The sequence below is a fragment of the Mirounga leonina genome, unplaced genomic scaffold (assembly GCF_011800145.1).
Source record: "Mirounga leonina isolate KUSES-001 unplaced genomic scaffold, KU_Mleo_1.0 Mir_165, whole genome shotgun sequence".
NCBI classification, from domain to species: Eukaryota; Metazoa; Chordata; class Mammalia; order Carnivora; family Phocidae; genus Mirounga; species Mirounga leonina.
In genome coordinates, this window is record NW_023270415.1 from 13,689,800 (window position 1) to 13,717,576 (window position 27,777).

The 27,777-nt window shown below is 38.7% G+C and overlaps 1 protein-coding gene across 3 annotated transcripts in view; it reads right to left on the reverse strand.

The window, feature by feature from the left end:
- Window positions 1-27,777, reverse strand: part of ASPH (aspartate beta-hydroxylase) — a 194,300-nt gene that overhangs the window by 151,861 nt on the left and 14,662 nt on the right. For 2 of the 3 annotated variants that reach the window (XM_035011222.1, XM_035011223.1), the window contains 2 exons: window positions 19,623-19,664; window positions 15,979-17,466 (listed from right to left, as the gene is read on the reverse strand). In XM_035011222.1, coding sequence (XP_034867113.1) covers window positions 17,105-17,466; window positions 19,623-19,664 — 404 coding nt within the window. In that variant the 3' untranslated portion in view covers window positions 15,979-17,104. Of the gene's footprint in view, window positions 1-3,294; window positions 3,370-6,288; window positions 6,382-15,978; window positions 17,467-19,622; window positions 19,665-27,777 lie in introns of those variants that run through there. The other variant, XM_035011224.1, reaches the window with a different exon arrangement.

Genomic DNA, 27,777 nt, shown 5'->3' on the forward strand with positions numbered 1-27,777 from the left:
ATACTCTAACCAAGCAACACAAGTGACTCAGCTGTGCTCACGGGGCAGTAAAACGGTTAGGACTGTGGGGTCTCGAGTGTATGGCTCCAAATCCACACCAGCTGTGTGACCCCAGAGACGTTATGTAACTACTCTGTGCCAAGGACTTTTCTTCCATAAAAAGGAAACAGTAAGAGTACCTACTTATAGCGTTGTTGTGAGGATTAAGGCACCTGGAAAACTGCCCGGCCCGTAACAAGCATTTAGGTGTTACTGCTCTTGTTGCGTTATTCTTATCATCATCATCACCATCATCATCATCATCGTAAGGATATTACTCTTTCTGCTGCTACTAAACTCTCCTCAAACACTGCAGGAAGCCTTCCTTCCCTCACCTTTAGTATGGAATAGCGACACTCTCCACTGCTACTGAACCATGTAAGCCCACTTATGGCCACGCTATTTATGTGTTTTCTGTCTTTCCAACACAGCCTGCTACATTGTTTCTCCTCGTTTCAGATTTTCAGCCTGCTACATTGTTTCTCCTCGGTTCAGATTTTCAGCCTGCTACATTGTTTCTCCTCGTTTCAGATTTTCTGCCAATCGGCAAACCAACCACCAATTCTGATTCCTCTCACTGATTTTATCATGCCCCCTTTTCCATATTCTTTTTTCCTTACTCTTGCGTTATCCAGTGCAACTTTATGGTTTTCACATGAGCAGGATTTAGCTCTTGGCCACTGCCCGTTACTTAACGGAAAGTCCCTGTTTTCAGTAGGGAAACCAACCGGACATCATGCATTATCTGAGTCTCCCTTGCTCAATCAGTGACAGCCCGGTACGAGCAAAACAGTTCCCTGCAGGCCGACTACATCTGCGGCACTGCCAAGCCCTCCTCGGCCATTACAGTAACCCCAAGAAGTAGGTACTATTACCCCCCTTCGAAGGATGAGGAACTTGAGAAACTCAGCTAAAGCCCCACAGCGAGTACACGGCAGCCACAGGCCCTGAAACACCGCGAGGAAGCACAGAAGGCCCTGGACAGAGAGTCTACTGCAGAGATGGTGGTCAGGGAGGCCATGTTTCATCGGGTAAGATGTGAAGACCGGAACACACACATACCAGCAAGAGATAATAACACGTACAAAGGCCCGGGGCAAACAGACTCGGCAATTATAAGGAAAAGAGAGGCATTTGGGCTGCAGAAAAGTGACTGAGAGGAGGAAAAGAAAAAGACCAGGTCCACATAAGGCCCATCAAACACCCAACTGGACGGTGATGCTGCCACACTGCGGTCCAGATACGCGCTGGAGGCCAAGCTGGCAGGACCTGCCCGTGGGTCCCATAGGAGGCGAGAAGAGGAGAGAGAAAAATAAGGAAAACTCCCCGGTCTTTAGCTTAAGCTACTAAGTAGAGGGGAGACCAAGACCTAACATATAAAAGAGTGGAATAAAAGCAAAATTTTAGGGGGCTGGGGGGAGAGCTATGAAATGCAAAGGAATCAAGAATTCTGTTTAAGTGCATTTTGAGTCTGAGATACCCATAAAACATGCAAATGAAGATCAACAGGCAGCTGGATAAACCAGGAGCTCAGAGGAGATAGGGCTGCAGATACATACTCAGAAGCAACACAAGTAACATTTAAAGCCATGGCCTCTGTGAATTTCTAAGTAAAGAACACAGTAAGTCCAAGAGGAAGGCTTGTGGCCAGAAACCCAGGCATGCTAGACTTGATTCGGCCCCCTTCTGTCTGGTTTCGTACACCCACCCACCCAAATGTCTACCATATCGTCCCACGTTTCTCTCTCCCCACCTTGGCTAAATTTGGTTCAACCAACCATCCTGACCCACTCAGATCACCAGTAGAGCCCCCCAACTCCTCTCCCCCCCAGCACGCTCCCTCTGCTCATGTTCACACTGCAGAAAGAAGGCACAGCACTCCCTGGCGCCCTCCAATGGTTCCTATTCCTCTGTGAATCAAGTACAAACACCCTTTCCCAATCACTCTCCACCTAGGTACTCCATTGGCCGGTCGCCCCGAACTACTCTTGGATCCTCTTTTCCTCTGGGCTTGCCCACGGGCCACGCCCTTTGCTCAGAACCCTCCCCGAACAACAACCACCTGGCAAAGCATGACGCCATCCTTCGGCTACTAAGTCAGAAAGTCACCTCTTCGGAGAAGCCTTTGGTAATGCCAAAGTCTATGCAAGGCCCACACAGCCATTACAGTTCACCATTAAGGCACCGACCTCATCATACTGAAATCACTGACTTGTTCAGACTGCATCATCCTTGTGTTAGGTTAAAGTGAAAGAAAAGATGCAGGAAGGGAAGTCCTGTGCTTGCCGACAGAGGCAGACGCACGCTCAGGTGCAGTGGCTTTCCTGGCTGAGCAGAAGCCGGTAATGAAAGGACACAGGCTCTGAGACCGCGGAGAGCTGATGGTGAAAACCTACAGCTCAGCCACAGCGGGTCTCCCCAGCACAGCACAGATGGAGCTGGATGGGTGCTTTACACGTAACTCCCAAACACCTAAGACTGAGTAAGACAGTTTAGCAGGCCTGCTAAAGCAGTTTCAATGATAGAGAGTCCCAGTTGTTTTTAAGAAATATACTTTTTCTCCTTTAGGACTCTCTCCAGCTCACACCAAACCATTAGGCGTATCAGGCTACCATGTGTTCTGCCTTCTTCGAAATCCCTTTGTGAGTCACATCTTGGGGTTACACTCTCTGCTTTTATCAAGGGATGTTTCAAGAAACAGTCTCATAAAATCTTAAAGCACGGGTTTCTAAAGTATCATTTAATATTCTCTGTACAGAACTACATATAAGAAATGCTTTAGATGTAAGAGCTGGGGAAATGTTTTATATTCTCTAAGTAGACAGCATGTTCATTTCCTCTCTGGTAACATAACCAACGTAATTAAAAGTTTCTCTTTTTGCTATGGTGACCACCCAAGCATGCAGCCAGGTTCAGCTGACGACAGCTTCCAGATAGCCCATTACAGCTTGCTTGGTTGTGTTCTATTTTCCTCTTCCCTGTTCTTGCCATCTGTTCTTAATGTATCATTGGTCTTAACTTGTTTATTCTCATTTATTCTAACCATTTCTTTATTAAATCTATGCGATAATTTCCTCAACAGTAAGGCAGCGTAAGATAAAACGAGTCTAGTGCTCTTTCAGAAATACTTGTCCTCCAATAATTAAAAAAAACACTCAATTATGATTTAAATTTAAAAATAATGTCAAAGTCACTTTATGTAATTAACCATTATTTGAGCAAGCAATGCATGAGAAAATGGATTTTAACTCATACCATGTTCTGTGTAGACTGCCTCATGGAGAAGGGGCTGAATTTGTTCTTCTACTTCATCTTCAATATTCCGAGGTCCTAAAATGATTACAAAACATAACTAAGTAGAAAAAAAATCTAGATATTAACGAAGAACATGAAACATGACCTCCAGGTACACACATTCAAATGAATATATTTGGTTCATCAACTATGCTACCTTTTCATACCCGTTTGCCACTTTTTTTTTTATATGTTGGCAAACACAGTAAATATTTAAGATTGGTTTTATTTTTTTTTTTTTTTAAGATTTTATTTATTTGCGAGAGAGAGAATGAGAGACAGAGAGCATGAGAGGGAGGAGGGTCAGAGGGAGAAGCAGACTCCCCGCTGAGCGGGGAGCCTGATGTGGGACTCGATCCCGGGACTCCAGGATCATGACCTGAGCCGAAGGCAGTTGCTTAACCAACTGAGCCACCCAGGTGCCCAAGATTGGTTTTATTTTGACAGCAGATATAAATGTTTAGCAAACACCTCACAGAGCAAAATTACTTCAGTTTCTAATTAACAAAATTCACAATCATGAGAGAATAAAGAAAAGGGGATGGGCAAAGCTTTCAGGAAGGGAAGTACTTGGAAATAAAGATGAAAATGTGGAAGATGAGGCCAAAAGACATGAGAGCACCTGACAGGCCACTGTGTGAGGACTGAGAAGGTCAAAAGTTGAGGACGAGAACCCACATGATAACTGACAATCCCTTCGGGCAAAGCCCGTCTGACAGTCAGATCCATAGATTCAAATGGATATAAATTACAAAAGTCAACACTATCAGTAATGACCTTCCGACAACACTGTTCTGCTTATCGGATTACCGGGTTTGTTGAAACAACACACAACAAACAAGAAGCTATAATGACGTTGACACTGTGATAAATTTTCTGTTTAACAAACATCCATGTTCAGTAAATTGAAGTAGCACTAGACTTAGTATCACCCATGTTGTCACATGAAATAATGCCAATGACATCAGTTAGTTATACTGACAAGTTAATCCTCGATGACAAAAACAGGGTAAGTTCATGTGAACTTCAGATAGGAAAAGAGTTTAAGAACTGGTTAGGCTAATCACATTACAAAACCATTCCTGAAGCACAAGAAGTGCTTTCTATTTTTATAGATGTTTGTATATCACAAACCATTTTTATATGTATTTGCATACAATTACAGAAGAGCCTGCCAATCTCTTTTCTTCCCTCCTCGGCTCTTATAATGCCCATGACAGCTTCCTAACCAATTCTTAGTTTTACAACTGCTGACAGCACCATCCACAGAGAATCTAATATTAGTAACTGGAGTGGATGGTACTCTGCTTCTCTGCTTAACCCTTTAATGGCTTCCTCGGCCCAAACAGAGGAAAAGAGGAAAATCTAAGCTCCTCAGAACAGAATAGAAGAGCTCCACAATCTAGCCCTCACATGCCTCTCCAGAATCACCTCCTACCAGCACTGGCTTTGAACTCAGTGAGTCCACCATGCTGTTTCACCTTTCCATGATTCTGTGATGTTCCTCCTTTCCTCTGGGAAGGATTAGGAGAGGCAGAAGCTAGATTGCAATGAGTTAAAAACTGAGTGGAAAATAAGGCAAAGAAAGCAACTGTAGATTCTTTTTTCAAAAATCTGGCTAGTACAGGGCCGGGGACTGGAGGGCAGATAGAAAGTACTGTAGGGACCAAGAGGGGGTTTACTTTATTGTTTTGTAATGAGAGGTATGTACCTGGGTTTGTAGGATAGATAGAGAAGAAAAAGAAGCCAAAAACCTAGATAAGAGAAAGGTTGAAAAGGCAACATTTAAACTAAACCAAACACTGCCAAGAAGTTGAAAAGGATAGGAGTTGAAAATAAACTAACAGATTTAGAAGGACAAGTTATCAGTTAAATGTAGAGCAGTATTAACAAAAATTTAAAAAGGAGAGCTGAAACGAATGGCACAACATTTCAGAGTAGGTATTAGCTTTGAAAAACAGTATTTTTTAAATTATAAATTTATTTAGTGCAAAGTAATATTTGAGATGCTAAATCCAAATACACATTTAATTACAAAACGTTAAAAAAAAGTAGCTCTTTTGCTCGAGTTATGGTACTCTAAAGGATTGGGAAGGAGACAGTAAATTCTAGGATTATGTTTTGAACAAATAAAAAAAATCAGAGCAGCATACTGATCTTAAAAGGGAGAAAAGAAAATCAAATATTATTCATAGACTGACAAAATCAGCCCAGAGTACTTCAGTTGCTAGTAAATATGTAGTGTCATACCAAACCCTTCCAATAGGTGGCAAAATGAAACCAAATTTTGGAGAACGATTAGGTAAAGGGAAACCGTGCAGCAATTAAATAGTACTTTGCAATAAATATCACAGCACAAACAGGAAACGATAGTAACAGATTTGAATTTCATTTGCCAATTTATTCACAGATTTTAGGAGTTTTCCTTCTGTGGGTCACAGGCCCTTGGGTGACTATGGAGATCTCTGAATTCATCTATGAATTCATGTGGATGTACAAGAGGCCTCCCACAGCATCAAGTGGGGGTCTGGAAAGTCTCTGATGGAGAAAGGAGACCCTCCTCTTAAAAAGACTGGGAGTCCAGTAGGCCTCCCCTGTTAGATCTTGGAACCGACCATGACAACACTAGGGTACACTACGTGTCGAACTGTGCTTTCACTATAAGAAGTTCTGGAACTGGAATCCAGATACCTGCCATTTAGTTCATGATGTTCCTAACTGTGCCACCTCCTCTGTGCCTTTGATTCTTGATCCCCCAAATTAAAATTATCCTGTGTAAATTTTTACTAGAAAACATTAAGTTTACTCCAAAATCCCAGAAGAGAAGGAGAAAAAAATACTTCATCTTCCGTAAACATCATGACACAAATTATGGGTAAAACATGATTCTGGAAATTGCAAACTAGAGAGCTGGCAGGACGGCGCACATCCAGTCAGAAGTCGAAGAGAGCTTACCTGAATCCTCGGGGACCTGCTCCTCCAGCCACGGGTATGGCTCAGCTTCTTCCGGTGGGACTGTTGGCTTTGAAGCAGATCTTTCTTTAAGGCCTGCATTTTATTCACAAAGTTAACTCGAGTTTTTTCCTTTTTTTTTTTTTTTTGACATATTAAACCAGGAAAAACAATATTCTCAAACACTTCGTCAATAGTGCAAGTAATTCAGTTTCTCAGACTTCATACTCCATGAGAATGTAGAGATGCTTAAAAACTCAAGTAGGCAAACAGACTGCTCTGTAACTTCACGTGGGCCTTAGCCATCTCTTTACCTAAGTTAACCTTTCACTTAAAAACAATAAAACAAAAATCCTTGCTTAAGCCTTCACGAATCTCTAAAATAGAGTCATGTCTGCACTTGCCAAAAGAAGTCCAATATGAATTCAAGCTCCTCGTGTTCAGAAGTGATTAATTGCTGCTTGAGCTCTGAATCCAGCAGTAAGACAACTAAGATACACTTGAATTTGTTATTTGTTTGCATGCCATATTTTGATTTGTATATAATTACCTGTTCTTGAAAACTATAGTTAAAAATGAGAACAAATCATACATAACTATTTACAATCTTCTCAAGGTACCACTTACAATCATACTGTTCTATAAAGAGCTAAAATACATGAAAACAAAGATAGGTGTGTGTGTGTGTTTTTTAACGTCTTAAGGAAAATAAAACATCAGGGTAAATGAACATGAAGGCTGATTTTAAAGTCAACACCAGTCTAAAATCTATTAGACTAAATGATTTCTTTGATATTCTATATGAAGAACATTAAAATATATCCTCAACTAAATACAACTCTTTAGAAAGTTAAATCAGGTCCCAGAGTCTGTCATTCCATTCACCAGCTCCTGGCTCTTCGTTACCCACAGCGAGAATCTTGTACCAACAACTGTTACTAGAGGAAGTGTGTCATGCATGTCAATGGCCTACAGTGGAAAGGTCACTACAGAATTGAGAGGCATTTTTCTTCTCCTGAGCACTTCAGACCACTCTTAATGTACATATGCTACTGTAATCTGCAAAACTCTCCATGTCTTTTACTTCTTTTTGATTCCTTGTATTTTTCCTGACTCTTCCTTTCATTTTTCTCTCATTGGCAAAAACACACTCTCACCTTCTTCTCTCCAATTCTAAAGATAGTGAGACAGAGATACACAGGATTCTACCTCATCACTTATATTTGCTTCAGTTACTTATCTTCCACGCTATACTATCAAAACAAACACCAATGGATACAGCTGTGTTCTACTCCTAACTGTATAGTGACTTCTAACTATAATGTAGATTTCAAAGGGAATACACAAATAACCAGGGATCCTCAATGTAGTTCAATTTCAGGGGGTGATGGGTAGAGGCGAAGGCCTTATTAATAAAACCCATTACATTTCAAATTCCGAATTCAGGACTGAAAACTCCCATGCTCTTTCCCATTTAAATGTCTCTCAATTGTTAATGGAACAGGTATGAAACAGGTATGAAACTATTCATTACTACGTTCTGCTGAATGAATAGGGTAAACCTTCCTAACTGTGTCATTTATCTTTGTACTCTCAGCACCTCAGGAAATGCCTGGCATATAACAGGTGCCCAGTAAGCACCTGCTCAAGGGCTGAACATCCCCAATGGTGCGGCTACTCTGTTAGTTTCAATGGCTGCAGAGATCCTCTGTGGGACGAGGGCTCCTTGGCCGCACTAGAGAGGCTAAAGGCTATAAAGGTGGGAAAGGGGACTCACATCAGTTTCCTACTATTACCAGAGAGATTCCTATCTGTGCCCCGGCATCCACCACTACAGAGCCATGGGACTCATTTGCCTGGAGCAGTCCCAGGTTCTGTCCGTTCTGCTGCAATCATTATTTCTTCCTCAGAAATATCTCAGTTTGGATGAAAACCCACAGGGTCATTCTTCACTAATCCTCGATGCAGCAGGTTTTCAAATTGTGCTCCGTGGGTTCAATAAGCAGTGAAATATTTCCCCAACAAACAATAAAGATTTAAACTGCCTACAAATCCCATTCTTATTGAATTTCAGGAAGTTTCATTTGAAAACAATTTTCGATGTGAGAACTGTTTGAAAGCTGCTAGCTTCCCAATATTTAGACATATGGTTCTCATAGTCAGCTTTCTCTCTATCAACTGGAGTTGTCTCTAAAATTGAAATTGTAGAACCACAGGAGAAAGCAAAAGCATATAACAAGAGAAAATATTGAGTAGTTTTCTTTTCTGTCCAAAGTGGCAGTTGAATTGTAAATTTATTGATACTTGGGGCACCTGGGTGGCTCAGTTGGTTAAGCGACTGCCTTCGGCTCAGGTCATGATCCTGGAGTCCCGGGATCGAGTCCCGCATCGGGCTCCCTGCTCGGCGGGGAGTCTGCTTCTCCCTCTGACCCTCCTCCCTCTCATGCTCTCTCTATCTCATTCTCTCTCTCAAATAAATAAATAAAATCTTAAAAAAAATAAAAATAAAAAATAAATAAAAATTTTAAATTTATTGATACTTGGTCACAGCTACTTTCCAGAGGTGAAATCAGCATAAAAGTAAACCATAATGTAAACTTCAAAAAAGCTGAGGATCACATTAACACATCTCCTTCCCTAGACCCCTATAAACTTTCTAAAATTAAAAAAAAAAAACATTCTAGACTAATTCTTATTAGTTTGATAAGCCATATGGAAGAATTAGCCCTATAAGCTTTCATTCTGGTGTTTCGAGAAATTATGTTGCCATCCAAGTCTATTTTGATCCGTGAATAAGTGTTCCTCAGGAAGTAGTGGTAAATCCAGGTCTCATATAAAATTTTAAGGCAAAAGTAAAAACTAAACAAAATAAAAATACATATAAGGTCAAGCAGTAATCAAAGGAAAGGTTTTCAAATTGGATTTATGAGATACAAATGGCAAGGACGTAGCCCTGAAATAAATATTCAAAATTACCATATGAAATAAATGTCATCACTTTTGATGTTCCTAGGGTTGCATACAACAAAACACCAACTCACACTAGCTCAAGTGAAAAAGAAACTTACTGTCTAATCTTACAAGGAGTGCAGAGACAGGTGGGCTTGCTCTCAGCACTAGCTTCACCCTCACGCTGGCCATCGGGGATCCCCTAGCTGCAAGCTCCTCTTTTGGACTAGAGGATGTCCAGAAGCAAAGAACCACCTCCTGCTTTGCTTCTCTTAGGACTTGAGGAAATCTTAGCTGGAAGCAGAAGCTTCCAGCAGTCTTCTCTTTCAGCTTTAACAATCAAAACCAGAACCCATTTCCATTTCTAAGCTGGCAAAGGGAACAGGATAACCATAATGCCTGAAAGTAATTATCTAGGGTTGAATGAAAGTTGCAAGTCAACCACAACAGCTCCTGCATGATTTGAAAAATCAATTAATTGCCTTAAAGCATACCTTGTTTTTAGTTCTTCGGGCGCATCAGAAAAATTAGGAAATTAAAAAAAAATGTCTGTATTTAATAAATATATGATTTTTCTTACAATTTTAATTAAAAATGGAAGAAGTTATAAAGTAAGTGATGTGAGCACTTTAAGTCAACCATTCATAGCAAACTTGAGTATCTGACAGTTACCTTAATCCAGTATTAGCTTACTTCTTTCACTGCTACCCTACTATACCTGAGAGCAATGGGAAATAAATGCATTTTCTTCCTATCTGTATGTAGCAGTTTAAAACTTAACTAAATTGCATATGGTATTCATTCACTCAGCAACTATTTAGCACCTACTAATGCAAGGCACTGTTTTACAGAAAATGAACACTGAAAAGCCCTACTTCTCATAGGGAGGACAGAATTTTTAAAAATAAGAAACCTGAAATATTTAAAGTATATTGAATGGGGAAGATAGGGGACAGGGAGTGCCAGGCCATGAGGGAAAGAGGAGAGGCTATCTACAGTGAATTGATGAGGAAAGGTCTCATTGATAAAATGTAAACAGATTCCTAAAGGAAACCAGGGATGTGGCCCTGTGACTTGGGCTGGGGAAGAATGTTCCAGGGAGGCTCTGGACCAGCAAGTACAAATTCCTCAGCTGATCTGGGGTGAGGGGGAGAACAAAGTGCTGGGAGTGAGGAAGAGCCACGTGGCCAATGCAGCTAGAGAAAAGGAGCAAGGGCATGAGAATCAGAAAGGTCCTGGGGTCACCTGATCATGGAGCTATTCATTCTGACTGAAAATAAAGGATTCATTTTTCCTAAGAGTTCTATACAAACCAGTTCCTTGACAAAATCTGGGAACATAAGAACGGCAAATAGGACTTCATAGACTAAGCCCATAAAAGCTAAGACATTTTTAAAAACTGGTTTATCAATCTTTGGCTTACTGACTCAGTAGTGTAGAGATTGAAAATTTTGATCTTTTTTTTTTTTTTAAAGATTTTATTTATTTATTTATTTGACAGAGAGAGACATAGCGAGAGAGGAAACACAAGCAGGGGGAGTGGTAGAGGGAGAAGCAGGCTTCCTGCAGAGCAGGGAGCCCGATGCGGGGCTTGATCCCAGGACCGTGGGATCATGACCTGAGCCGAAGGCAGACGCTTAACGACTGAGCCACCCATCTTATCTACCTAGGTTACTCCAGCTGCTGTGATTCAAAGGGGAAGAGCTCAGGACTGCTCCTGCTTCCAAATGCAAGTAGTCTAACAGTATAAATCAATATACCCCAAGAATAACCCTAATAGCTACATGATCTTGAGAAATATTCTGGAAAATCAATAAACCAGAAAGACGCACATACTGATTGACCATGCTAATCGTCGTTGTGGCTCCTTGCTTGTATAATCAGCCAATACAGATCTTAGTATCCCAACTGCAGCCCTGTCAAAATTCTGCCAGAAACTAAAAGAGCTGCCCCATGATACACAATAAGAGCCATTCCAGATTCAAAGCGTCTTCACACGACCCAAAATCAACAGACATACTGCAGGAAGAGGATGACCTAAATCTCAAAAGAATAAAACTGCCAAAAGGGTTCCTAAGAGCTTGGGTTTCAGCACCCCTGAAGGGTCTCCACCAAGACTGGAATGCGGTGGGTTCGCTTGAACATCTGCAACACAAGATGGTGTACAGGAGCTCAGGTTCATGAACCAAGAGGGCTGCCACTGAATTCCATCTGAATCCCATCTTGAGTGCATTACCACTGATTCAGCTTGGCTTTCCACAAGTATGGAACGGGGATAAAACTCTCGCCTTAGAAGGGTTTCAAGAATTAAATGAGAGAATTTAAACCCAGCAAATATACACCCATGTTTTCCCCACAAATTAATTTTTCCCTTCGTTTCTTCTAAAAGAGCCGAATTTACCACCTTCCCTGCACACATACAACATGAACACAACGATCGGCAACGTCCAAGGTGGTTAAAGCATCCTGCAATTACTGCAGAAACTCGGTCTTTCTTAAAAAAAAAAAAAAAATTCTTTTTTTTTCTTTTTAATATTACTCAATAGCATATACATATCTGAAATATTTTTTACACGATCTGTGCTTTATGTGTTCATCATTCAATAAACATATATTGAATGCCTATTACTCTCAGCTTTCGTGATAGGTGCTGGACATAAATCACAGTCCGGTAGGAAAGCAAAATCCAGCAGTGAAGCAAAGTGATGAGCGTGATAATCGGGAGACACACAGTCCCCCAGCCTGGGAGGATCGGAGAGAACATCAGTGGAGACGTGATGAGTCAGCTGGCTCCTCAGCAGCGGTGGAACACGGCCCACCAAGTGGGCAGCTGGCTTCGGTTCATTATTTTCTTCCTCAACCCCTTGTTTATTTCCTAACATTTCACTAGAGACTGCAGTCACCTTGTCACTTGTATCCCCGTGCCTAGCACAGCCTGGTATGCTGCAGGCACTCAGAATATTTGTTGAATGGATCCATACATGCAAAATAGAGACGACAAAGCACATAGGTATTTACCAAAAGTAACAAAAGCCTTACGTATACGTCTTCCTAAGCTTTAAGTATATGTCTTCCTCTCATCTCCTAGGATGCAAGAGAAGTAATGTTTGAGGCAAGGAAGAAATAAATGACGGAACTCTAGGATGCACAGATGCTAATGTAGAGTGATAAATACACATAAAGTGAAATCAAATGAGGTGTGAAATGAGAATAAAGAGGAGGAAAATAGAGGACTTCCTGCTTTGTAGGGCTTACAAGATGGAAGCTTTTGTGAAAATTGGTTTCTATATAAAAATGATATCCAAACCGGTAATAAACATCTAAGGCATGTGGTTTTGTCTTCAGGCAAACAGAGGAGGAAGGACAGGAGGCTGAAGACTGTTACTGGGGATCTTTTCAGATTACTCCCAAACAAGATTTCCATGAGAATAACACTTAGAGATCTGCGACATACAACCCACCCTTCCGTTTCCTAAGAATGAAAACTTTCTCTTTAGCTAGAACCGGGGGGAAATGAACAATGTGCCAGCTCTTTATGCAGGTCCAATACCAGCTAGATCCCACAGCCACATGAAGGAAAGGTATTATCTTCAATTTACAAATGAGGAAAACCGGCATTTCCAAGATGCAATTAATAGTGAAATAATCCAAGTTATCAATCTGGAGAATTGTTACCAATGGAGAATTATTCCAGGAGATGGAATAGTGGAGAACAGAGGAGAAAGGAACCAAAGCCAGGAGCTGTGGCCCAAGTCGCCAGACCCATTTCATTGAAAATGATACTACAGTTAAAACATTTAAAATCTAAAAAATCACTCTTGCGTACTACTTTTATCTGGTTTTTTTCCCAATGGAAGTATGTATAGGGAGTCCTTATTATCCAAATAATCATTATTAAAACCTTTGAAGGTACAGAGTTGTATGACTAAGCAGGTCATAACAGTATAAAATACTTTCTATGAACCAATTACTTATAGAATGAATCCTCTTGGGTTAACTCAAGCATTCATGCTGATGAATTTATGTCAATTTATCTATCAGTCTCTCCCTTATCGTGAAATGTTGATAAGACCGTTTATACACAATGCAAATCACCCACAAAATAAAACCAAAAATCTTGTAAAAAAAAGTAGTAATAAGATTTCAAAAAGGTGATTAGTAATGATGTTAGCAATAACTAAAATTCACACACAAAGCCCTTAACGAATGAAACCAGACATTGCGCATCACAACAAATGAAGAAAGAGATGATATAGTTCTTCAAAAAAAGTAATCTAAATATTAAAGGATAAAAAAGATTCTTGGAAAAATTGATAGGCTCCCAAATATTTTTGTAAAACTGACTATCTTTATCTTTACAGTGACCGTGCCACTCACGTGAAATACTATCCTACAAAACTTAAAGAAAATTAGGCCAGTAATGTCATTTTTCAAAACCTGATGTATCATCTCACAGTGTAACTGAAAGAACAATTTTGTTTGTGATATGACAAACCTACTTTCTTAGTATTTCGCTTTCACTTTTCAGGACTTCTTCTGACTCCCAACTACTTTGTATTAGGAAATTTTTGTCCCTGTTTTTAGATGACTTTTTAAAAAGGGTAATAACCTTTCTGGTTTTAATTATCCTTAGATAACAATATGAAGCAGCAGGAAATAGAAATAACTACGCTCCGAATCAAAAGGTGAATACAAGCACAGTTTTAAATCCATTAATCATAAGCAAAGTTTCTCCCACACAAAGTTTTTAGTTGAATAGTAAGTGCCAATGCAACTAGATGAAGTGTGACCTCAGCTTCAATAAATTCAGCTGAAGCCTTTATTTACTGAAGAAAAGGGGAGGAAAAAAAATAAATCCATTCCCAGTTCATAAGAACTCTTGAAATATATTTAAATGCTTTTAGTAGAGATGTTTCAATTTAATTCTTGAGCTGATATTCAAAGGAAAACTATGACAGAAGTAAAATATTTCCAAGCGCTTTACCAAATGGCAATAGATAATGTGAATGTGCTTATGCTGATGAGGTTATCCTAAGATTTTTTTCCCCTCTTTTTCTTAGAATTTAGCATTTATATACTTTATCCCACATCACTTCTGTCTCTTAAAAACCAATGGAGAAATTATTAGAATGCCCTCGGTAAATGCAAATATAATTATCAGCCCTTCTCCAAGAAAGAAAAAAAAATCTGTAGAAAAAAATAACACTTAAAATTTGGTACATGAATTAAAAAATCAATCCATTTATCTTAGTGGCAAGCTCTACCGTCAGGATATATTTTTAAGATGTTGTAACTTCTATGTGTGTGGTGAGTAAATGTTTTGCTTCTTGTTCTGGTCAGTGCTCAGTTGGAGTCTCCCTCTTCCCCTCCCAGAAACCCTCCTCCCTGCAGGAAAAATTTCATATGGTTTAGCGGGACCCATTCCAGCCCCCGCCCAAAGCACCGTGCACAGAAGCCAGGCCGGGAAGACTAACCCATCCCCTCTACAGACCTGGTCACAAATGGTCACCAGGCCTACCCAGTGCCGTTGCAATTCTCCCAGAGCCGTTCCAGAAAACTGGCTCTTTGCACTAGGATTGCTCAGATAGAAAGATCCGTCTGGGGCTTGTTGAGCACCATCTTCTTCATCAAGTGGTAGCAACTCCATATAGAATAAAAAGTCAAGGAAAAGCATCAGCAGAGCCAAGACTTGAGATGAGAAGTAGGAAGAAACCCAGCTCCGATGACAGGTCTGGGCTTGGGATCTATCCACCTGAAGCTGGTGCCCCTGTGTCTGCCAACCAAATGAGCCATAACATTCCCAGTGTGGTTTACAATGTCCCAGTGATCTATACAACAAAACCCTGACTAATCGACACAGGAAACCCCAAGTGAACACACGTTACAATTTCTTTGGGCCATAGTTTTTGAACAAGAAAATAATAGGATTGGATTAGCTAGATTGGCTATTATTCTCCAGGATTTCCTGCTGGCTATAAAATTCTTTCAGTTGGCACTTTTGTCAACTAAATGTCCTGCTTGATTTTAAGCAGGACAGGTGACAGCACGTAAGAAAATGGTGCACAATACTTTTAGAGACACTGGCGCTTAATGCTTATTCATTTCTGACTTGAAATATTTTCAATTAGGCCAAATTCTCTGCTTTTAAGCTCTTAGCAGAAAAAGTTGAAGAATTATTATTTTGGGGGCGCCTGGGTGGCTCAGTTGGTTAAACGACTGCCTTCGGCTCAGGTCATGGTCCTGGAGTCCCGGGATCAAGTCCCGCATCGGGCTCCCTGCTCGGCAGGGAGTCTGCTTCTCCCTCTGACCCTCCTCCCTCTCCTGCTCTCTGTCTCTCATTCTCTCGCTCTCAAATAAATAAAATCTTAAAAAAAAAAAAAAAGAATTATTATTTTTTAAGATTTATTTATTTATTTGAGAGAGAGCACAGTGGGGAGGGGCAGAGAGAAAGGGAGAAAGAATCCCAAGCAGACACTGCTGAGTGTGGAGCCTGACATGGGGCTCAATCTCACATCTCTGGGATCACGACCTGAGCCGAAACCAAGAGTTGGACACCCAACCGACTGTGCCACCCAGGCACCCCTGAAGAATTATTTTAAAAAAGTAAAAGCTTTGTGGCAGCACTTTTGATTCTGTTACAACAAATCAGGCTGCTCTTCTCCAATTCATAACTGAATCTCACCAGTAGTTGCAATTAGAGATTTAAGACTTCATGCACAGGACGGCACAAACCATTTGTAGAAATGTATTCTTACTGAAATTTCATTTTATTAAATGTTTTCTGATTAAGTTCTGATCTCTAGTTAGAGCTCAGATTTGAAGCTCCTTAGAAATGGTAAACCATAATACAATCAAATATGAAAGATGCCACTCCACCGAAATAACCTGAAAAACCATGTGATATAAAATGAAAGTATATCCTAATTTGAAATACTTAAAGTCTTATTATTTCTCTTCTGAGTCTGTAAAGATATTGTCAATAAAATTGTTCTAAAACTGTTCTTCTAAATCAAATTCTTTCTTTTATTCATGACTGCATCCAGAGTTCTCGGAACAGTGCACGCTGCATGCAAGAAACTTAAGTATTCACTGGGTGACAAAAGCAGGTGGGGAGGAGTGGCAGGAAGAGAAGCGAAGAGGGTGAGTAGCCAGAAGGAGGTAAAAGAGCCAATAAAAGAGTGGGGAGGAGAGACTCCGAAGGAGAGAAAGGGGAGGGGAGGGAAAAGGAGGATCCAGGGAACAGCCTGACGAAGTGGCTGCCGCCCCCCTCCCCCCAGAGACTGAGGGGAAAGAGGACCCCAGGGGCTGCCACAGGAGCCTGAGGAGGGGGAGAGAGAGGATGGGGAAGGAGAGGGGAAGGGGAGAGAGAGAAGGGCAGGTGAAGGGGAAAGGGAAGCAGGAAGCGGGAAGGGAAAGGAGGGAAGAAGACAAAGGGTAAAGGGAGAAAGAAGAAAACCTCCCACCTACCTGAGCATTTGTCACACCTGAAAGGCACTCTGTGCATACACACTGTGGAAAATCTTAACATTCTTATTTAGCTCCAATGAAAGTATTCAGTCAATTAATATGTTCATTACAATTCATATTATATATATACATTTATCTGGATACATGATCAATAAATTAATAAAAACAGAAGCTATTACATCACATTTTTATTACATGGTTTTTACAAGCGTCATCTTTTAAACTGAGATGTGGAAGACAGTGCATCTAAATTTCAAACAGTTTACGTACTGAGCACCAATAAATACATTCAAGGGCTATCTGACACATCTTCACCAACCGGAGCAATACTAAATTTTCTATGCCATTTAGCAGCAAATTACGATGAACATTACCATTTCCTGGGATGACAATATTAGAGCTTTCAGTTCTTTCTTGTCTGGTTATTTCCCTTGGCTGAGTGTGCGTGTTTGCTAGAACTTTTCCCTTTCTTTGCATCATCTTTGTCTGTGGACGCCATTTTACCAGAAGCATCCTTTACATTTGTGGACTTTTTCCTACTTTCCTTGGCTTTAGCACTTTTGTCTAGGCCCACATTCTCCTTCCCTCTGTCCTTTTTCCCCTTAGGAGACTCTTTCCTGGATATATCTGCATCAGGAATTTTCTTATCCTTCCGGTCATCCTCCTTTTCTTTCTTCCCCTTTTTTCTCTCTTCGTTCTTACTCTCCTTCCTTGACTCAGGTTTCTCTTTTTCCTTCTTGAGCTCTTCTTTAGTGAGTTCTTTAACTTTCAGGTTTTCCAATCAAAGGAAAAAAAGTTTATTGAAAGCATCTCTTAATTCACAGGACAGTAACTTAGTGCTAAAGTATGGTCTTTATCTCTCCACACACATGAAATGTTCATTCAGAAAGTGACTTCCATCCCCTAGTTTTAAACAGGTTAAAACCAGATGCAAATCTCTACAAAATATCAGCTACCAAAGAAATGCCAGAAACTCGCCATCGTATTTTTCCAGCTTGAAATAGGTTATGACTTGTTTTAAAATAAGGCTGACATGCAATATTATTCAAATGAATCCATCCATAAACTTTACACAAAGTGTTAACAACTCACATTTCACAATTATAATGACATAATTAAAGGAACACTGGCACCATTAAGAAAAAAATTTCCATAACTTACAAGTATCCATACAAAGATAATTTTAAAACTTTTAGTTCTAACAAAAAATCATGTCCTTAAAATATTTGTGCTTACAAGCCTTGAAAACAAATACAATGCACAGATGAAAAAGTAAATACCATTTAATTTTCTTAGCTAAGTAAGAAAAAAACAATATCCACGAGCGTGAAATTTTAAATTCATTATCTATAGTACTTAAAATGACAAGCAGACATTCTTGTCTGCTTATATTCAACATTATGAAATCAGTATTCCTTTAAATATGCTTTCCTGTTATTTTATGTAGAGCCACTCAAGCCAACATGTTGTTCATCCATGCTCATAGGCAGGGGAGCAATTAAATGGAACATACAGCTAATTCCAAATCTCGTGTAAGACCAATCCTGCTTCCAACCCGTTTTACATAAAGTTTAATAGAGCTGCTAGCAAAAGCTTTGAATTCCACCTTCTTGCTCCCTCATTAGGAAATCTAAAAGAAGCAAGGTATTTGCTGCATTACATAGCATCTAAGCAGAAACAAAGAAAACTAAAGATTTCTTTAATAAAATATGGAAGACGTTTAGGCCCATCAGAATCGTGTAAAATTCACATAGCTCAAAATGTATTTAATTCTTCCTGAAAATCTTTTTAAGACCTTCTAAAAATACAGAATAGCATTCATAAAGCAGCAATGGTCTGAACCCTCCCCTACTTCAGTGCTGTTTGTAGAGACATGGATCCTGCCACTGCCAGAGCTCTTACTCAAGGCTGTACGATCCTGTTCTGCACAACTTGTACAATATTAAATCTTTAATGTCTGATTCGTCTCTCCAGATCAAGAAGTATAAACTCTACTTTGTCGGCCATTTATCTCATAAATAGTGACATAAGAATAAAATGGTAAAAACGGTTCCCTCCCTGGGAGTTATTCAGATGGAACACAAAGTTAAAACATTAAAATTCCCTAATCTTAAAATTAAAATACAAATCACAAAACCCTGCAAGTCACAGTCATAATGTTTTACCAAAAAACAAACAAACTAAAAACAATATGCCAAGCACTTGAACACAAAAGAATATTACAAGTTAATAAAGAAAAACATGCACTTCTCCCATACCCCTGTCCCTAACGGACATAAATACTGATATATGAACAAGACAAACCACAAGGATATAAAAAATAAGGCTGTAATAATAAGCTGTTAGCCTACATATGATGGTTGACAGGTACAGTGATTTTTAAAGAATTAAAATATCAAAACACAGGAAATTCTATACCAACGAAATGCAGTACTCCAGATTATAAGTCTAAGTTTTCATTTCATTGAAAACTACAAGTGTGCTCACATTGGCTTTTATTATGCTCTAAGACAAAGTGTCACCAGAGCTTCTGAAGAAATGAAATCAATCAGTGAAGAATTCATCTTCTCTTCCAATAGTAATTAAAAAATTCAAACTAAGAAAGCTTTTAGGTTAGACAATAACAAGTTTAGATGTAAGTTTATATGTAGTATAATATCATGATATCATTATATGTTTTTAGTTTAAAGACTGTTACAAAAGTTTTGATACCATAAAAAAGGAAATTACTTAAAATTATAGGCTTGAGGCAAGAAATTCTTTAATGACGTCTTGATAAAACTACTACTGGCCAAAGGTGCAGCCCAAATCAAAAAGCAATGTTTAGCATTAGTAACTGCATTAAAGTATCTAGAAAATGTCATGCAATTTCAAGCATTAAACTTGATTCACTCAAGGCTAATTTGAAGAACAGAAAATACCTTTAGCCTTAGTTTTTCTCTTGGCTACCCCACCAGGTCCTTCTGTTGGTATTTACAAGATGAAAATAGGTTATAAACAGAAAATACTAAAGGAATTAAAAACAAAGTATTTTTTTAAATAATACAATAAATATCTATAGTTAAAATCAATGCCTTCATTAAACAAATTAAGTTAAACTCACCATTTTAAAAACACACACCTTTGACACATAAATATCTATCATTTAGATGTCATTTTGAAACCTTACTTTCACTATAACAAAAAATGCACTGCAATCACCTTATTAAGTCAGCCAACTTCATGACTTGCCACAGACCTGAAAGAATCGTGGGCTTTAGAAAAACCTAATTACGACTGGAAATAGCATTTCCCACTCAGCGGTACCCGCATCACCAGTGGCCGTCTGCTCGGCACAGATGACCCATTACAAGCACCACACATTAAAGGACCAGGGGACTTCACTCCCCTACTCAATCGTCATTGCCATCCAAAGAAAGGATAGCATATTTTGATAGAATTTTAATCTCTACTGTTTGAAAGATCATTGCTTTTTTCCTCTATGGCCTCAAACTTTCTTTATAAAAAGAAATTATACAAACAAGTAAGAATGACACCATCATGTAGGTATATGTTAATTTTTTTACCCTTTATCTAAAAACGTTACAATAGCTTTCTATTTCTTGTCTTGGCAAATAAAAGTTCTGACAATGGGTTTAACCTCTAACACACGTCAATACCTCGCAGTACACTCTCATTCTAACCACGCTGTATTTGGCATCCCATTCAACTGATGTTCTCAGTTCTCTCTCCTGATCACATAAATGCTATTTTATACTCATGTATCAGCAAACTTTCCAAGGTGGCATTCCAAGTTGCCAACCCACTTCCTAGGCTCTTAGAGTGGGAGGTGTGGTGATTACTGGTAACCTCCTGTGGGGGCAGCACCATCTGTCACTCAGCAACAAATGGCTACGGTTGTACAAGAAAGCCCCCAAGCAGGACCCACTCTGTGTTTTTCAAAACCCTAATCACACCCCCACTTTCAGTATGAGGTGCTTTCACTCCTGTTATATTAGTCAAATCATCCCCCATTCCTAAATTCCTTTCTCTTTCTCTCTCCATTGCAATTTGTTTCCATCAACTGAGATAGTCCATTTGAGAATGGCAATTTATTTTGGTTGAAAATACCATTATCATCAGATGGTAGCTATACTTGTCGTGAGCATAGCATAACATGTAGAGTTGTCGAAATACTATGTTGTACATGTGAAACTAATGGAATATTGTGTGTCAACTATACTTCAAAATAAAAGAAATTATCATCATCATTATTCTGGAAAAAAGTATTAGTGTATGTCTTACTACTGACTCCATTTAAAAAAGAAATGTGAACTAACTGTTTCATACGGCTATCTATACCTGTCCAATTACTTATATACATACAGAATCATAACTTGTGTGTGTGTGTGACAAATCATTTTTCACAGATAAAACTTGAATCTTTCCTAAACTCTATTAAAAACAGCATGCCACCTTATAATACTGAATGCCATCTTGGACCACTCCCCACTAAAGTTTATTTCAGAATCAAATATCAAACTTATTCTTGTAATACCAACTTTTAAATACATGGGCATTATCCAGTGTGCAAAAGAAATGAGCATAAAACATTAAAATGCATGTTTAATGCTGTTCATGTCCCTCTCCTGACTCCTGCATGTTCTCTCAACGCATGCCCAGATTTTCCTGTTAAAAAGCAGAGTGGTAAGAATCAGAATCAGACAACCCAACCACCAAAGCCCACTGTTATGACACAGTCAAAGAGCTATATTGATGAAAAGGCTAGAGTTGGGACGCCTGAGTGGCTCAGTGGGTTAAGTGTCTGCCTTCGGCTCAGGTCATGATCCCAGGGTCCTGGGATCGAACCCCGCATCAGGCTCCCTGCTCAGCAGGGAGCCTGCTTCTCCCTCTCCCTCTGCCTGCCGCTCCCCTGCTTGTGCTCTCTCTCTCTCTGACAAATAAATAAAATCTTTAAAAAAAAGGAAGAGAAAAGGCTAGAGTTAACTTTTGACATTAATAAAATATTAGATTAGCATTTGCTTAGTGAAACAGGAAAAAATAATGAGTGCTTCATTTAAAACTTTTCCAGGGATTTGGGCACAAATCCTTAAAGTGAGACATACAATGTGTAATGCACTGTACAAAATTCCAAAGTATCAACTTTAGCTAAAGTTGATGAACTTAAAGAATATAGTCAATAAGCTTTCAGTATTTTTGACATGATAAAGACAGAGCTAATATTTAAACCACAACTACCACATCCAGTCTCAGAAAGAAAGGATACAGACAGCAGAGAAGGCACCAAGCACAGCACCAAGAAAAGAGGAAGTTAACAGAGAAGCCCCTACATAACAAGAAATGAGAGGAGAGTCAAGAAATACAGTATTCTTCAAGTCAAAAGTGCAGTTTTAGGAAGGAAGGCAGGAACAAAGGTTTAGGATGAGGACATTACTGAGTTGTTAGTTATTAAAAGTCCCATAAGGCTCTTCAGGTTATAGTTTTACAAGCAGTGGAAGAGGGGGTCACATGACAATGAGACAACATAGGTGGGAAAAGGGTGACCAAAAACCCAGGGTGCTGATGGGGACCCCTGACTGCCTTCTTCATAGAAGACAACTGCTCACATGTGGAATTTCCCATGGTTCCCAGGGAGGCAGAAAGGAATAAGGGTTTGAATGATCTCACTGTGTCTGCATGTTTGATGGCTAGAGGAAACAAAAGGCATGCCTACAGGGAACAGGAACAGAGCTAGCAAGAGAGAAATATTATGAGGCCAGAAGATGCAGGGGGAGATGCAGGCAAAGACTTGACTTTGGAAGCCAGAAGATGCAACATCTGTAAAAATGATCAATGAGAGGAAACAATGAAGAAAATTCTGAGAATAAAGAAATGCTATGAAGAGTAGAGAGAGGAAGACAATGGAACTGAAGCCAAAGATGACTATGTTGGTAAAGCTGAAAGCAAAATCGCCTTTCCAGCAGAATAAAGTGACCCTGGAAGACAGAAGAGCATGGGAAAGGTTTTGAATACCTACTAAAAGAGTAACTGTCACCACAGTGAGCACCTTACACAGGCTCCGTTCAGGTAAATTAAGAAGAGATCTTTTTCCAAAAACGACGTGAAGCCCAGTGGTGGAGAAGGAGTTAGTGGTGATGTAGGACTGGTGACAGCATATAGAGAAAAATTAAACCAAACAAACAACCAAAGAAAAACCTTTGTGGACATTAGAGAAGTGGCCCCAGAGAAAAACACAAGGCAAGTATGTAAGACTTTGCTTTTATATAATTGTATACAATTCCTAATTATAGACTGAATTAAATTTGTAACTATGGTTGATGTGGACTCCCTTTACTGTCAAAAATCAACAAGCAAGCCCTATTTTTCTCCTTTTCTCTCTCTACTACCATAGTCAATGCCCAGGGGTTAAAAAAAAAGGGGAGGGGGAACTTATCAAGCAGTAAAATTCATGACAATATTCATGACAATATAAGGTAACTCCTTAAAAATAGTTCCCAAGTAGTATATAGAAAATTGTATCAATCAGAGACTGAAAAGGAAGCATTTTGATGTTCTGTAATTCATTGGGATGAAAGTTGTTTTTGTTGCTACAATACATTCCAACTGAAGGCAGTCATCAAAAAAGCATCAGGAAGTGGCTGCAGCCAAAGGGAATGGCAAAGAAGAAGTGATCACCATGTTCTTTACTTCCTTTTGCCGTATGGTTACTCTGATGGTTTTTAAGGTGATTACTGTTAATAGCTCTGTTAACTTTTTTGAGAATTTTTTAACAGACGTTTAAAAAAAACAGGTCTTATGTTCTGCCCTGAAAACATGAGTTGCCTAAAAGTAATTAATGTTATTCTGGCAACTGCCTCAGAGCCGCTTATCCCACACATTTTCAAGATGAAATATTCTGTATCAAAATACAAATGCTGAATCATTAAGCCAATGGTTGGACCTATGGTCCTACCACATGCAACAGATATAATTTTAGAAGACTGGCTCCATTACAGAAACCCAAGTAGCTCTGCAGGTTTTCGGAGAGTTGGCCATAGACTTGGTCGGCTGGGTATCACTTTGTACTTTGGTCACTTCCGTCACTCCCACAGGCCCTGGTGGGACCTGTTGAGTCACCCTGAGCTTCAGTTTCTCATCTTCCTCCTTCCCATACTGAAACATCACAGTTTATTTCAACACTGACTACAGATGGCAAAAAAATAAAATAAAATGAAAAGGTCCCAAATGCCTAAGTAACAGTTCTCTGCTCTAAAACTCATGTTTTAAGGGCAGAACATAAAACCTGTTTTTTTAAATTTCTGTTAAAAAATTCTCAAAAAGTTAACAGTGCTATTACCAGTAATCACCTTAAAAACCATCAGAGTAACCATACAGCAAAAAGAAGTAAAGAATTGCTCTAGAATGGAAGTCTAGTTTGGCTAAAATGCATACCCGTGCATACACCAATTTCCTTTTTATTTTTAAATAGATGGTGTAGCAATATTATCACAGACATTTTTGAAAAAAGAAAGCTACAAACCTTCCAATGCTCTATGATAAGTGGGGAAGGGAAGATCAGAACGTAAGAGAATGGAATGACTCAAAGTTTAGGAAGGGATTGTAACCAGAGGCTGGAAGTTTGCATGAAGAAGGCAGACTCAAATACGAACAAAAAAAAAAGACACTGGAAAGCTCACGGGAAGACATCAGTTAGCACAGGTCAGTTTCCCATATGAAATTCAAAATGTTGTTTCTCTTGAAAAAAAAAAAGTCCAATAATTTTTTCACTTAAGTTGGTTTAAAAAAAAAAAACCCTCAGTGTTTTATTAGACAATGGGTAACTTCTGAGGTTATCACTCATCAAGACTAATTATCCCAGCAAATATTTAATAAATATCCTATATTGGGCTCAGAATTGAAGCCTAAGACCTGGTTCCTAACTTCCAGGACCTCACAGTAATACTCCCATGTATTACTTGGTTATAGAAATATCAACAAATATCAAAAGCAGAGAATTTGGCACACAATTCTGTCAATCAACTTGTGATAATAAAGTGTGAGTCAGTGAATTTCATGAAAATGCCCCAAATACATTGTAACCAAAGAAAATTCCACAGCCCAAATCACAGAAAACTACTTATTTTATAGACCAGGATCTTATTTAAAGAGGATCCTGATATCAATCACCAAAAGGTGTATCTACGAAGGGATCGATCAAATTAAGAATACCTGCCTATGCCTACAGCTACTTTTGAGAAATCTCCCAAGCTTTTTCAGGGTATACAGAAAACATTTTTATTCAGTCTAGCTAACTGTAAATAAAAACAAACCAGAACTCAAGCAGGAAAGTTTTCTTACATCTCTGGATATAGCTCTATGAGACAGGCAGGTAGTTCCTAGAAGAAAGAATCGAGCACAAGATGAAAAGGCAGGATCGCCCAGCATTCCATTATGCCCGAGGCATCTAGGCAATTCTCCCAGGCAGCAAGCTGGTGGCGAGGCCTCAGGGATTCGATACGACCAGCACCCAGAAGATGGTTCTCCAAATGACTGACACCCCATGAGTCATGTCCCGGAGACAATCGGGGCTGAAAGGAGCTACAGTGCAGAAAAGAAATCCCCAGAGGGCCACCTCCTCGTTTTTGAGCCAAACTTCAGAGAACCCAACTGGACACATGGCAGTGCATCTAAAGAAACAAGCAGGCCAGCTCTGAGGAGACACAACTACATCTGTATACGGAACTCACGCTGCCAAGTTCCTCTGGGTATCTGAAGTTAGAACAGCAGAGTAAATGTGATACAACTCAAAATTCCGTTTAACTACAAATAAATATTCAAATGTACAGAATACAATTTTGCCTTTTTAATAAGCAAAGAAAGCATAAAGCTAGGGAAATATTTATACTATGAAACAGAAAATCATACAATAAATCCTTAGAAAAATCAAAAATTGTAACAGATACAATAAATAAAATTTAAGCAAAGTAATTTTGATCAGCTTCAAAATACTCCACACTAGTTTTGCAAACAACTTGATTTTTTTTCTCACCAAAACAAGCCTTAGCCACAAGTTGAAGGAAGTCACAGAAGTCAGGGGTTCACCAGCTCCCTACCTTTCACCTTCGTCAGAGACGTTTCAACAGGGCTGACTAAAGGGGGTATTAGATAAATAGAAAATTAGCTCCTCGCGTCATTTTTCACTTACAAAAATAAAGCATAATTAATTTCTGTACATAAAACATGCATTAGTATCATTATCATGACAAAAAAAGAGCCTGATGAGAAATTAATGATTGCAAACATTTTAACACACAAATTTAATCCATTTACTTCTCGAACTGACCACACATCTTGTAGAGTTAGTAGTCATGAAGCATGGAAAAATAAGACTGCTTTAAAAAATACATCTCAGACATTTGGCTATGTGAATTTTGTTGAGAGTGAGGCCCAAGATTGTTTTTCATTTAAACCTAATGAAAGTTGATATTTCACAGTACTCCAACTCAAAGTGGAAGACACAATCAATATGGACAAAGACCACATAAACTTTCAAAAAGCACATTATTAAAATCATACTTATGTGTTCCAGGATATTAACATTTCAAAATCAGAAGCTTTTCACTGTCAGAAACATGAACAGAATGAAACATATTCCCTGATTAATTAGGGAAAGACAAACTAGAGTTTTACTAGCCATGTAAGCTTTAGGAGATCAACTGTCCAATGTACAATGTGTGCAGCCATATGCAAAAGTAGCTTTAAAACAATGCTTTTTAAGATGAGCAAACTGCACAGTTTCAAACTTCTGACACATGTAAGTGGCGGGTAAAGGCGGAATTCTCCTGTGTTCTGATTTGATACTTTTAACTTTCTGGCTATGGCTGAGTTGCGATACATACTTACAAATAGCTGGATAGCCTAGGATCCTGATTCCCAACAGAGAAACTAAATTTGTCATGTTCCCCTCTGAAAAAAATGGATGACTTCTCCACTTACTGAAAGCAATTTGGTTACATATGAAAACATAAGGAATGAATATTTGAAAGGAGAAATTACTAGAGTTAAATAAATAAAATGTTCAAAAATAGAAACATATTTGAATTTTAAGCTCTATGAGGAATCAAAGCCAAGTTAAGTTTCAAAGAAGGTCGAACAGATTTAAAAACACGAAACACCACTCCCTAAAAGAGTAACAGAAACCGGAGGTCCTAATCGCTTTCAAGCGGTAAGGAAACAGATGAAATCTCATTTTATGAATGCATGTTATATACAGCTGATACAGTTCCTTTTGCTATTACTGAAGCAAACTCATTTTAAATGAACTGATTCAAAAATGTTTTTAAGGTCTTCTAATGGCAAAAAAAAAAATGTATTTTCCTGAAAAGAATTATCACTTTGGTAAATTTAATTTATACATCTAAAAATCATATTCTACCTAAGCCAAAGGTGAAAGCCACTTAATAAGAAAATACAGGAAAAAATGGAAAAAGACTGATTTAGGATGAATAATTTTAATATGTACAGCATTAAGATACATATTCACATTTTCCCTCTGGTGTAATATGCCTGCTTAAAAAAAATACAAATTACTTTCTCTGGATGTATATTTGGAAATAAAATTAAAAATAAATTTTGCTTTCATACAGAAATATTCAGACCTACTACTATCTGAATACAGTAATTTCACTACCCTAAGGCAAAAACATGGGGTTATTTTCAAATTATTTTAAAAGCACCATTAATACAGAATTTTACACTGAAATTTGTATTAATCCATCTGACAAATCAGTTAACCTAAACAAATTACAATAAAAAATATCAGCGTGTTAAAGAACCATCACTTTACACACCAGTCATGTTAAAGATCAACAGAGAATCATTTAATTTATGAATCATGCTGGAAACATTTTCTAATCAAGTCCATTATAATCATCTCAAGTAATAGTGTGTTAGAAAGACAAGCATCAAGGGTTAATCACAAAACAATTTGCTCTGAAGTTTCTAAATTTAGTTCAGTGAATACAACATAAGTTGAAACAAAACGATACAGAAACCAATTATACCACCAAGAACATCATTCTCAATGCACTTTGCAGA